Here is a 12,816-nt window from a genome sequence, read left to right as displayed (position 1 = left end):
CATCTGAGCAAGTTTTTATGTACATACATTTATGTACATATATTTAAAGCAAATGTTAAGCTAATTAAATAAAATGATGTATATCTTTATCTTGAAGCATTTAAATGTGAACATGCCAGATAACAAACCCTAAGCTAAGCACTACTATGCTTGGTGTTAAACATAAACAAACTTGATGTCGGAGAGCATTAATATATTGTCTGCACGTATTCAATAAAAATAATGCTTCCAAACGCATTAGACAAGTACATATAAATACTTACTTATATTCGTTACAAGCTTCCACAGCGTGTAATGCGTATAACAGTAAGGAATATTAATATTAGAAGACAGGTTGATGATATTATGCTTAAAAAAGAAAATAAGCTTTTTCAGCCTACCTTTTGTTTTCACAACAGATCTATTGAATTAACTGAAATTGGTGTTTAACCAAACACTGTTACAACAGATGTTATTTATAAGTACACATATGCAATTTTTGCCCTTGTTTTTTGACATAAACAACTTGTTTTAGAGTGATTGATTACATAGAAAAAATTTAATAAGTATAAAAAATAAGCACTTCGTTGTTAACATGGTCTTGAGCTTTTCAGACAAATACGCATGTACACAGACATTGATATCAATAAATTTCATTAACAAACACTTTGTACCCTAGTTACAATAAGATATTGATGGATTATTATTAAATGCTATGTAGATACTTCGAGTGGGAACAATAATAGCAACAAGTATCGGGTATAGGTGGTGGTATGGAATATTGCACTAGAAAAATATGCGTGCTCTGCAATGCTGACGTTCATTTCGTTCTCATTTTTCAGGCGTATAGTACATGGAGTGTAGGAACAGGCGTGTGACCTCGCCAATGACCGAACGATCTGGTATGCTCTGGGCCATGCCATACAGAGCCATTTTGCCAACCACCGGCTGGCCAGGATCCTTCATAATCTCCGCCGTGCAGGTGCGCAAGTCAGCTAAAAACTTATCTGCGACACCTGGTCTTGTGTGCATGTCCGTGACGCAGATGTGTATGCTAAAACAGAGATAATTAAATGTAGATAGATTTTTATTTACATCAAAGTGAACTAAAATTACCCAGAGGGGAACTGGAGTGCGTTTAGATTCCAGCCTAGCTTACATAGCGCATCTGAGAGTCGGAAAATATCAAATACATTCGAGCCAATGGCAATAACAGATGTGGCTGGCTTGCCAAAGACGAAGATGCCATCGATCTGACGCACGCTGCAAAAAAATTAATAATGAATAACAAACTGAGTTTGAATATAATGTCAACAATATTTACCCCCTCTCGATGTAACGCGCGGTGTCGACAATGCGCTTGGTAGCCTCCAGATAGCCCTCGTAACCAAAGTTCATCATCGTTGCCCAGCAGGCGGCTATGATGCCACCAGCACGAGAGCCATTCACAGTGGGTGAACCGTAGACGCCGCCAGGCCAGTCGGTTGTGACCGTAAACTGATGATCCTTGAACTTCTTTTCCGAATACATGATGACCGAAGAGCCCTTGGGTGCAAAGCCGTATTTATGCGTATCGGCTGAGATACTCGTCACGCCCTTCACAGCAAAGTCAAAGGGTCGCAGCTGATAGCCAGCATGGCGCACCAGAGCAACGACAAAGCTGCCCAGGCAAGCGTCCACATGCACAGGTATATTGTACTTAACGCCCAAGGCGGCAATTTCTTCGATGTCATCCATGGTACCATATGGAAAATTGGGCGCAGAGCCAACAAGCTATGTAGTAAATCAGTTGAAGATCATGATGTGCATGAATTGGACATTTGTTTGCTTACCAGAATGGTGTTCGAATTAATGGCACGTTTGAACTTCTTAATGTCCACTTCATAGGTCTCCGGATCGACGTCCACGTAACGCACGTGTATATTGAAGTACTGGCCGCCCTTGTCAAAGGCTGCGTGCACTGTACGAGGAACCACAATGTTGGGCTGAGTGATGCCCTTCACCTCGCGAGCATAGTCCCGATACGCCTTCATGGCCATGCAAATGGACTCCGTGCCGCCGGTGGTCATTGTACCGCAGCTGTCCGCATTACCGTGGAACAACGTGCAGGCCATGCGCACCACTTCGGCTTCCATTTTGCACACACCTGGGAATAGGTCAGCATGAAGGGGATTCGTGTAGGAAGCCTTGCCATAAACCTCTTTCACCAGCTCCACAAGCTCCTGATTGTAGCCGTAAACAGCGCCTGAAACACGCCCATCACGCCAGCTGTAGTGACCAGCCTTGAGATGCTCGTCCACGAGGCTAAGAATCTGCTCCTTGGATAAACCCTTCTCGGGTAGACGTATCGAGTATTGCAGGTGCTGATTGCTATTCTTAATATCCGACTCAAAATCGTCCTTAGCCTTCTTCAGCTCCTTCTCCACGCGCCGGCGAACAGCTGGTAGCTTTTTGGCCAACTTAAAGAACTGTCGCTTGCCGCGCACATAGAAATCTGTAAGAAAAGTAATACTACTATTAGATTCATAGATAAACTGAGGCATTTCTTATATTTGCAATTATCAACTCACTGATAAGCGTGGTCATATCAAAAAATTTTAATTCATGGTTATCGAGCACCAAATTGAATATTGAGTAATAAAACATTTGTTAGACGCTCATAACGGTAGCCAACCGGTGAGTACTTAAAAATCGATCATTAATTTAGCGAAACCATTCACTTTTAGATTAAGTTACGAACTAAAGAAAAATGTATATATGTAAATACATTATAGAAAGGGATGTTAAATGTTAATGAAAAGTTTAAAGTTTCTTTAATTGTTACAGTCGGGAGAGCTCGACTAGAAGATATTCTAAGCCTGTGGCTTTGTACGTTCTAAAGCTTTATTTCTTATCATTGGTTCCCTGTACTATAGAAGAATATAAATATATATTAATATATATTTAGCTACCGTTTGATGTTCCTATAAGGAACGCTCGAGTCAGCGTCTCGCTTTGATTAAAGAACTATATTCTTTATGACTTTTGTCACGCTTTCCGATTGTTTAAAAAACTTTGTTTTTGTTTTTTTTTATACAGCATTTTAGATTCAGTTTTTAGATAGCATTTCACTTATATCTTGGGACTACAAATTTCAGTTAACGATTGCATGTCATAAGACCTTTGCCCAGTATTAATTAGTCATAGCTGGTAAGCTCTTTTTATGAAATGGTGCCACATAATTATATGGGAACTGATAAAAAGCCAGACTTTTAATATCTGATAGAGCAAGCACTAAAAGTTATGAAATATGTCTACCAGCACATGAAAAGTATAATTTTAAATCAGTAAATCTCATCAGATCGCGTATGAACTGTGATCTACATCTATATACAAAATACATATATAGCTCTGGTTATAATTCACAGTTCCGTTTGGCATTTGATTTGCACCCAATCTTAAGTTGACAAGTATAATCTATGCCACAATCAATTAGATAGATCACTCAAGGTGGGTCGTTAAAGCTCAAAGTACATAAAGAATATTTTCTTTCTATGTAGTTCTCTATAAAGTACAAACGTAGATGATAAGATTATTTAAATGGACTTAAATATTTTAGCAAAATGCCAGCCGCTTACCTTCATCCTTGCTTAGCTCGGTCCAAATCCAAACGAAGCCCAACACAGTTGTCGCCGTAATCGCTGCGATCTGCCAGGGCTCTTTGTTCCCGAAGGCGCGGTTGATGGAGCTCCCGACTGGCTTCAGGCAATCGCCGGCATTGAAAGGACGCATTTTCTTGCCAAATGAAGCACAGCTAAAATGAAAGTCGATATATGAGAGTTGCTCTGTAGACCGCCGCACGAGTGAACAACGCGTCAATAACTAAAATAATGTGTGCAACTAGCTGGAACTGATAATCGGAAACAAAACGCTCTTGATACCTGATAAGCGTTTCGTGCGCATTCCATACACATTGTGTATGTATTAACGATTTATTAGAAACAACTGTTTTGCTGTTGCTTTACAACAAAGGAATGAATACATTTCATATGTAAGGTGCGTAAAGATCACTCACCTGTCGCTCTGGCAGGTAATTAAGATTTGTGATTGGTGAAATTACTAAAATTAAATGCAAATTACTTTAACTTATGGCATTTGTTTGTGTTGCAGTTGAAAATGTTACTAAACAAATGAGCTTACAGCTGTTGCATAGTATCGATACTACAACAATAAATATCGATAGTTTCGATGTTGCAGTCGTGTGCTAACATCGAGTATGCGGTTGATCGCAAACAGCTGATATTCCTTTTTAAAGTTTTAAGGTAAACAGTCGATCCTTTTGCCACTTAGTAAAGTTTTTATTTAAACGAATATGCTGCGTACTTTGCCAAGTACATTAAAAGTGGTAATTATATTACTTAATACAAAAATTAGTATTTTTAATTATATATATGTTCTTACGCAGTGTAGACGCTTAGCTCCTATTCGTTTCTTCAGTAGTTTAAATTCTGAAGAATTTTTGAAGGTAAGCTTATGTACTTACTATGCTAAGCTATGCATTTATTGTCACTTTATATGTAGGTGAGAAATAATAATGGCGTCCGCGAAATCACATTATGTCATCCGTCTACACGAAATTCGCTATCGATGGATATGATGTGCGCTCTAGACGAGGCTCTGAACAAGGATCGGGATGATGTGAATCTCCGTTGCATTGTCCTCACTGCCCAGGGAAAAGTTTGGTCGGCTGGTCACAACTTGAAGCAACTGCAGCCTGATGATTTGAAATATCGTGATGCTGTATTCCAGAAATGTACGGACCTAGTTCTGGGCATAAAGAAGTTACCTGTGCCGGTGATAGCAAAGGTGAATGGGTACGCCGCTGCGGCAGGCTGCCAACTGGTGGCCTCCTGTGACATTATTGTGGCCACAGACAAGAGCATGTTCTCAACACCTGGGTAGATAGTTAATCTTCGTTTCTAATCGCTCAATTTTTGATCTTTGACTTTCGTTTTCAGCGCTGCCGTTGGCATCTTTTGCAATACGCCCGGCGTAGCTATTGGACGCGTTATGTCACGTCCCAAGTCTGCGTATATGCTTATGACTGGTCTGCCAATAAGTGGCCAAGAGGCCTACCTTGCCGGCTTGGTCACCAAAGTCGTACCCGAAAGCGAGCTGGACAAAACCATCGATGATATAACTAACGCTATCAGAGCTAAGAGCCGTGCAGTGATCGCCCTCGGCAAGGAATTCTACTACGAGCAGCTAAATCTGCCGCTTGAGCAAGCCTACGTAAAGGCCAAGGCAAAAATGAATGAAAATCTGGAATTGGATGACTGCAAAGAAGGCATGTCCAGCTTTGTTGAGAAACGTCCGCCTAATTGGAAGCATACCAACTAAACCGGAACACGAAATTTTCATAGATCTGACCAATTGTGCATTTAATTCTTTACAGAAAAATATAGTTAATCTCTTGTTACATTTTTATATGCTTTGCATTCCTATCTGATTTTTTATTTTTATAAGCTGCGGTAAGTTAATATGTAATTTGCATAACTATATACACGGGTATGTCGCAACTAATTAGGAAAATGGCTTCTCAACGAATAGGAATGCTATTATTTTAATTAATACTAAAAGCATTTTGTCAACTTTTTAAGAAAATTTCCCTTGATTCAATTATTTAACATTCAATACCTTATTTATTTCACTTCCGATTTTGCTATATGAGTTTGACCGCAATCAAAAACGTGAATTAAAATGATTTGCAAACATACATTTTTGGATGCTTGGTGATATTTTTAATTTATATATTTTCTATTGTGCTAAAAATATAAATTTTAATATTAGAAAGGAACTTACATTACAATTCCAGATAACCCCCCAAGGGAATATCTTTTGTTGTATTCGATAAATATAGTTAGATATGTACATATATCTGATTTGTATAATCCACCAATAATCCAACTGTCTTTTGGAAAAAAATAGATTCTATATGTATTTGTATTGGATCAATTTATTTTTTTCTGAATGCATTTATTTATTATGTTTTTGCCATAGCAATTTTTCATTTTATTATTTTTGGCAACTTTTCCTTTTATTTTCCTAACAAAATAAAAACAATTTTCGTGCTTTCAAAAAGTATGCTCAATTCTTATTTTGTGTGTAGTTTATTCAAAATGTGTGTTTTTAATATTGTGCAAATATTTAAAAATACAAATACAATGTTTGACGTGATTAATTAAATACAAAATAAAAATTTAATAAAAAAAAATTAAAATGTCATATGTGTTGGCAGTTGTTGTCTGTGTGGAGTCTAGAATTTAACTTGTTCTCGTTTTGAATTCCAATTAACCAATATTTGAATTTTGAAGTTATGTCTGTGAGTCTTTTCTTGATCTTTTTCAAAGGTCTTAAATGGTTGGACGTCGAAAATTCTTGAGGCTGGACGAAAGTATGTGCCTAAATCAAAATAATAAATAAAAGCAAAATAAATATAATAAACAAAAGAATATTTGCGTCGTTGTCGCGGCTATTTAATGTTGTTGTTGCTGCTGCGATAATTATTGTTGTTGTAGTTGTATGTGTTGTGATGTTGTAAATATTTGAAAACTCTTCGCATTGAACTAACGATAGACTTGAATATCATAACCTTATAGGATGTGGAACATATAGATATTACGTATAGAGCTTTATATACTATGTACTAGGAGTATTTTCTAAAAGTAGAGCAATATTATAACTGTGCAATAAATTTTTTTTTTTCTTGATTTTTTATAGTCATGAACTTTAAAGCTAGAAAATAGTTCCATAGGCTGATTCGTTACGTATTTTCGAGGCAATGCAAAGAGAATTAAGCCAAAAAGAATTATTAAGTGCCATGTGCTAAAGGACTACGCATATATGTATGTTTAAAATTCCCGAACGTTAACCCGTGCGCGGCTCAAGTTCCCCTCAAGTAGGTCCTGTGAACCCCATTTAAAAGGGAATCAAATGTGTGATAAAATAATGATGGAAGTAATAATATTCATAATAATAATAAAATGTGTAGTGTGGCGTGCTGTTGTTGTTGTTGTTGTTGTTATAGTTATTGCTATGCAACGATTCTCCCCTTCGCACTTGCTGCCGATTTGTTTTTTTTTTAAATGTTAGCTACTCCAGCTTAAACCTCGGTGGCAGGACGCTTCTCAATCCAGGCCTTGATGGGTTCCAGAGCGTTGGTGGCTTCGACCACGCCACGGAGAGCTGGATAGGGCTCCAGCAGATCACGCTTGACCATGTAGTTCATGTAGTCGGTGATGCCGGCAAAGTAAACATCGGCCCAGGTGAGCTAATCGAAGAGATGCGGGATTAGTTAATGCTAAGGTAAAGGGACAGCTGCCTGTTGGTACCTTGCCCAAAGCCAGATGGCCGTCATTGTCCTTGACGGTCTGCTCCAGTTTCTCCAGGTAGAATGGAATGACCTCGGCATTTAGGGTGACCAGCTTCTTCTCCTTGATCTCATCCTCGGGCTCATACGAGACGACTGCAATTTCTATACATTAAAAATTCCAGAGTTAATCAAGGACACTGAACATGCAACTGAAGCACACATTGTTCGCTACTTAGACGGAAGTCATTGATGGTGTCAACCACAATGTCGATCTGCAGATCCTCCCAGGGCGTAGCGCCGCACAGGCCGACGGTCTTGGCCAGGAAGCGGGCCATCGAGATGCTCTGATGCACACGCTTGCCATCCACCTCCAGCACCGGCATCTGTCCCATGGGCATGGCTAAGATGATGGCAAAGGAATGAGAGCTTGTATGCGAGTGTCTATGGCACATGGAGTGCTGTGGTTGCACCACTTACTCGGCTTTAGGGCTGGCCACTCGTCACGGGTGACGCGCACATCCTCGTACTCGATGCCGCCATAGGCGAACAGGTAGCGCAACGGCTCGGCGAGTGCCTTCAAATTGAAATAGAAGAGGGTGTAGCTGTGCTTGATCGGCTCGGCGGGCTCGGCGGGTGGTGCTGCCTCGCCATCGGCAGGTGGTGCCTCGCCATCGGCTGGTGGTGCCGCCTCGCCCTCTGCTGGTGGTGCGCCCTCAGCTGGTGGTGCTTGTGCTTCATCGGCCATTTCTCCGCTTACTCAATGCAATTCCCTATTACCGAAATCGGAGAGGAATACCAACTGTGAGTATCACATATCATCATCATCACTATATTACATATATGTATGTTTAAAATATGCATGGACACAGCAGATATTTCTTATCGGCTGTAAACAAAGCCCTTGTCATAATCAGGGTGCTGTGTTTGTTTGTTCATGCGAGGCTGATTGAGATAACAGCCGACAAACAGAAACTTATCAATTGTTTATAAAAGTTGGCATTTGGAGAATGGAGTAGAGTGTACATAGAGTGTACTCCAGCCCAGTAATAATCAGTTTATTCGGTAATTTACTGTGCTACACGAACTAGTTTACTGCTTTTCAGATAAGAAAAGCGGTGGGTCAAACGCCACCCGACTAGCTTTCCGCGGTTTATACTATGCAAAAACCTGTGAATTTAATACAGTTTATTCAAAAACAAAAAATAGCCATACAATCGAAATTTGTATGTGGTTATCGCTGCTATAGGGCTTCTATTTCACAATAACAATGATAATGAATTGATGAATGATTTCGACACGTGTTTCTCCTAGAAGTTTCCATTGAGCACAAAATGCCAAGGCACGAAATAGAAATTTTTGGCACGCTCAAATATACTTGTAATGCTACTTAGTATAGATTAGTTCTAGAAAAGTTATAATTGACGAAATCTTTGACTTGTCTAAATATATAACTTGATATGTTAATTAGTATATATTAGTTTGATTCTAGAAAAGTTGTAACGAATAACAATATTTTGTATATTTGCAAAGACTTTCTATTTTAGTTTGGAGAGTATGCCAGTTAAAGAATCTTATATTATATAGACTATACTTTTTCCATCTACTTAATTTGATATGGCACAAATGTATATAATATAGATATATATTATATTTATATTTTTGAATTAATTTGATCTCTAGTACAGTTTACAGTTAGTTGATTTGCATTACACAACTTAACCTTCATTGCTCTATAATTAAGACAAAGAATTTCTTTAGATTTGCTCGATTTGCCCATATTTGGAGCTTTAGGCTTTACCTCCAATTTGCCAGCATTCCACAGCTGGCGATTGCAATAAATCAAAATGTGTAGCCCAATAATTACCATATAATTGCAGTACAACTATATAGAAATGTATAAATATATATTTATAAATATATATTTATATGTGCATAGGTATATATTGTGAGCATTTTCTTATGGAACTATTATGGCTGCAAAGCGGAAATGCAACGATTATGCCAGAGACACTACTTGAGGAGGAGCAGGAGACCAGGAGGAGCTGAGGGGGCCAAGGGCAAACAGAGACATGATGCAGATACCGATTCAGAGCCAGAGCCCGTCGCAGTCGCAGTCGCAGACGCAGTTGCAGACCCGCACCCACACAATTCGCATTGAACGACGCGTTTATAGCACATAGATCAAGTTGGTTCTGCTTGCAAGTTGGGGCGTTGGCGCACTGTTACGCCCCTATATTCATTGTTTTTATTTTGTATTTTTATTTTTTATGATCATATTAAGTGCTCGACAGGAAGTGACGCGAAGCCCTTTTGCTGTGCGATGGAGAAGGCGAATGGGCTCCAGCTGCTGCAGGCAGTCTTCATTGCGACTTTTGGCCGTTTGCCCAGTCAATCAGTCAGTTAGTCAGTCAATCAGTCAATCAGTTGCTCTGCCACCCCCCTCCACTAGTAATGCCCGATCGGGCCGCCTCTTCCGCTGCAATTTCGTGTCTCAAATTGCAAACGATTTGACGTCTCTCACTATTCGACTATAGCTCTCTCCTTTTCACTCTCCCTCTTTCTCTCCCTCTCCTTCTCTGTCTTTCTCTTGCTCTGTTGCTGTGGCCACTTCAATTGAATTTAATTTGGCAAGATCCATCGAGGGGGTATTTTAGTGTCATGATTTAATTAAATTTCGTTTCTGTGCTATTTTAATGCCATTTGATGTTGCCCCATTGTCCCATTGCCTGGTCTCGAAGCCCCCTCGCACTTAATTGTGTGAAATCGATTTTCAACTTTTTGCTTCGTGCGAGACTTGTACGAAAATGTCAAGAAATTGTTGCGACTAGTTCAAAAGGGGTCTGGGAAAACTATAAAGGGGTTAGCAATAAATGCTAAGAATATCTAATTGAAAAATATCGACTATTATTGAATAATTTAAGTTTTTCTAATCAATATTTTTTTTTGCTATACAGAAAATGAAATCATATTTTTTGACATATCCCTTTGTAAAAACATTTTCTGTGAGCTTCCTCTATCTATACTGAAGCACTTGCATATTTTAATTGCACTTGCATTTTACACTCGAATGATGAATATAAATCAATAAATATTTTCATATTTAATCAACTAGTGGCACGTGCTACGCTCAGTTATCAACTGCCAGATGGTCTTAAAATATAGAAAAACTTTCGGATCAGTACACTGGGAAACGACCCAAGCAACTGATAAACGATGAACCCAAATGATCAAGATTCCAGACAAATTCTTATCAATGACATTTTCGATTGCCGCACTGAGAACTAACTGATTCGAGTGTAAAAATGTTTGTTTTTTTAGTCCATTATCAATTTGGAATAGTTTTCTTGAATACTGTGTGTATTATATAAGCTAGTTGATCATTGCTGAATTGAGTTTTGTGTTGCACTGAGAATTTATTGTGAAATTGTTCCGCACGTTAAATTTAAGTACCTCACGCTTCGAAATTCGTACGCGCACTCCACGATTGAGAAAAATTTGGATTTTGAGTTTACTATTTTCGTAGTGCGATTCGTAGAATTCGCTTGTCGTTTCGATATCTCGTTTGATTGGGTTTAGGTTTGGTCCACACACGTCGTTGTCCTTCACATATTTGCGTGCGAATGATTCGAGTCATAGGCAAGAACTGCGAGTGCCCGAAACGAGTTCAAAACTTTTCGATTTCGAATCGATTGACCCACAAATCAATAGAAGAAAAGACAGTTCCAAATTTAGATAAGACGATCGCACAAAATAACGAAGACGAAGTTCAACGTTGTTCGGCTTTCGGTGCTCGGCATCCGAAAATCGATTATCAAATTGGCAAAGGAAACCGTTCGAGCATTTAGTTAATTACATCACTTAAGCATTTACTTTAGTATGTGCTTTCAATTTTAAATGGCTCATCCTTCATGTCCAGTGCACTTGTGCCTTACCTCAGAGAATTTATCAAATCAATAAATCAGCTCCAGCTGCGCTTTCCAAATCCCTCGAGATGTTCGTTTTGGAGTTTGGCTCTTTTGACACACGGCTGGTCACACTGGCAAACAGGAGAATCAATTGAACCTGAGTACCGATCACAGCACCTAAGCAACAGCAATGAACGCCGACTATTGTTGGAGAACTTGAGCAACGGCTTTTATACGTTCCAATTGACTACATGGGCGGCGACACTCCCACATGCAACTGCTCCGAGTAACGAAAAAACGATGCTAAGGCGACGACGCACAGAGAGCCACCAAGAGCGGATCGGTACATATGTGTGAGTGTGTGTGTGTGTGTGCATCACACTGCCTCTCTATCTCTGTCCCCCGCTCTTAGAATGTTTGCGTGTTACTTTTTATTTTGACTGGTATTTAAATAAGAACTGTTGCATATCGAGATGAATAATTAATTAGCTTAAGCCAATGCTGTTGCCAATTAAAAAGAACAAATGCAGCTGCTCGGACTAAAAGAATATTTATGTTACCTAAGTACATATGAATATACATATATAAATCCACACATTGCTCGAAGCTCCGCTCCGCTCTCTGAGCAGCAGACTGCAAAGAAATGAGAGAGAGAGAGAGCAACTAAGCCGGTAAGTAGCCGGCGGCCGGCGGCCGGTTTGTTTATTCGAGTGTGTGTTAGTAAGAGAGTAATTGCCTTTGATACGCTCATATGCATATGTATGTATGTGTGCGACCGTGGGCGTTCTGACATGTGCCTTTTTTAATGCCTTACAAAGGAATTTTTGCCTGATGAATTCAATTAAATATCTTCTAGATTTGAATTTATCTATTTGGCTTGTTTACGGGTTTGTGTGCACTTTTTCCCAATTGGGCTTTGCAATTAGCTTTTTAGCTATAATTTATTCATTATGCTCTTAAGTTTTTATTGATTTGTGGTTTCTCTTCTTGCAGAGAGTCAAGTGTATTGATTTTTTGTTCGATTTGTTTGGGACTCAACCAAATATTTGGCAAGCTTTCAATTATGAACCAATTACAGCTAAGCAAATATTTTGCACAGCTTTTAGTTGAGCTGAAGCTTATTTGACTTATTTAATGCTAGTCTAAACAGCTTAGATGAGGCAATATTTACTAGAAAAGAATCTTTAGCTAGATTTCGGTGTGAATAATGTTCATTTGATCTTCAGTAATTGGGTTGCATTTATTATCGTTTCGCATCTTAATGATCTTGGTTGACTAAAGGATTTTTCCATTAGGCCATTTCCGTTAGACATTGAGCTGTGTTTTGGGTTACAGTTAATGAGAAAACAACAATCGGAGGTAGAGGAAAGTTTTTACAACGCCAACATGAGCCGGTGAGTCGCTAATTCGTTGGCTGTTTAAACCTTTCGGCGCCAGACTATGAAATCTGAACATTTGCCAAGCTTGTTTATGGTACAGTGTAAGGTACACAAAGTCCAACTGACTATAAACTGGTAGTAAGCGGCTATACAAATATTTAATTAATTCTTTTATTAAAATCTAATGCGAGGACCAACATTT

At 38.9% G+C, this 12,816-nt stretch overlaps 3 protein-coding genes across 4 annotated transcripts; 1 reads left to right on the top strand and 2 right to left on the bottom strand.

Annotated features, from left to right (window-relative positions):
- Positions 1–508: 508 nt before the first annotated feature.
- LOC6580538 (sphingosine-1-phosphate lyase) lies at positions 509–4,160 on the bottom strand. Its single transcript, XM_002006333.4, has 6 exons — positions 4,034–4,160; positions 3,597–3,772; positions 1,812–2,473; positions 1,304–1,752; positions 1,096–1,242; positions 509–1,033 (listed from the first exon to the last, which is right to left on the bottom strand). The coding sequence occupies exons 2-6, from the start codon at positions 3,748–3,750 to the stop codon at positions 811–813; spliced, it is 1,635 nt and encodes a 544-aa protein (XP_002006369.1). The 5' UTR covers positions 3,751–3,772; positions 4,034–4,160; the 3' UTR covers positions 509–810.
- A 76-nt stretch (positions 4,161–4,236) lies between these two features.
- Positions 4,237–5,445, top strand: LOC6580537 (enoyl-CoA hydratase domain-containing protein 3, mitochondrial). Its single transcript, XM_002006332.4, has 4 exons — positions 4,237–4,363; positions 4,424–4,483; positions 4,540–4,916; positions 4,977–5,445. The coding sequence occupies exons 1-4, from the start codon at positions 4,331–4,333 to the stop codon at positions 5,356–5,358; spliced, it is 852 nt and encodes a 283-aa protein (XP_002006368.1). The 5' UTR covers positions 4,237–4,330; the 3' UTR covers positions 5,359–5,445.
- Positions 5,446–6,109: 664 nt separating this feature from the next.
- On the bottom strand, positions 6,110–11,452 carry LOC6580536 (glutathione S-transferase S1). 2 transcript variants are annotated; one of them, XM_015164253.3, is made up of 5 exons: positions 11,263–11,452; positions 7,808–8,100; positions 7,563–7,730; positions 7,350–7,492; positions 6,110–7,288 (listed from the first exon to the last, which is right to left on the bottom strand). In XM_015164253.3, the coding sequence occupies exons 2-5, from the start codon at positions 8,073–8,075 to the stop codon at positions 7,121–7,123; spliced, it is 747 nt and encodes a 248-aa protein (XP_015019739.1). In that variant the 5' UTR covers positions 8,076–8,100; positions 11,263–11,452; the 3' UTR covers positions 6,110–7,120. The 2 variants fall into 2 exon arrangements, with proteins under 2 accessions (XP_015019739.1, XP_002006367.1); XM_002006331.4 differs by lacking the exon at positions 11,263–11,452 and adding an exon at positions 10,781–10,965.
- Positions 11,453–12,816: the final 1,364 nt, after the last annotated feature.

This window comes from Drosophila mojavensis, unplaced genomic scaffold (assembly GCF_018153725.1).
Source record: "Drosophila mojavensis isolate 15081-1352.22 unplaced genomic scaffold, ASM1815372v1 contig_81, whole genome shotgun sequence".
NCBI lineage: Eukaryota > Metazoa > Arthropoda > Insecta > Diptera > Drosophilidae > Drosophila > Drosophila mojavensis.
Note: the sequence above shows the minus strand (reverse complement) of the source record. Positions and strands in the feature narration are given on the sequence as shown.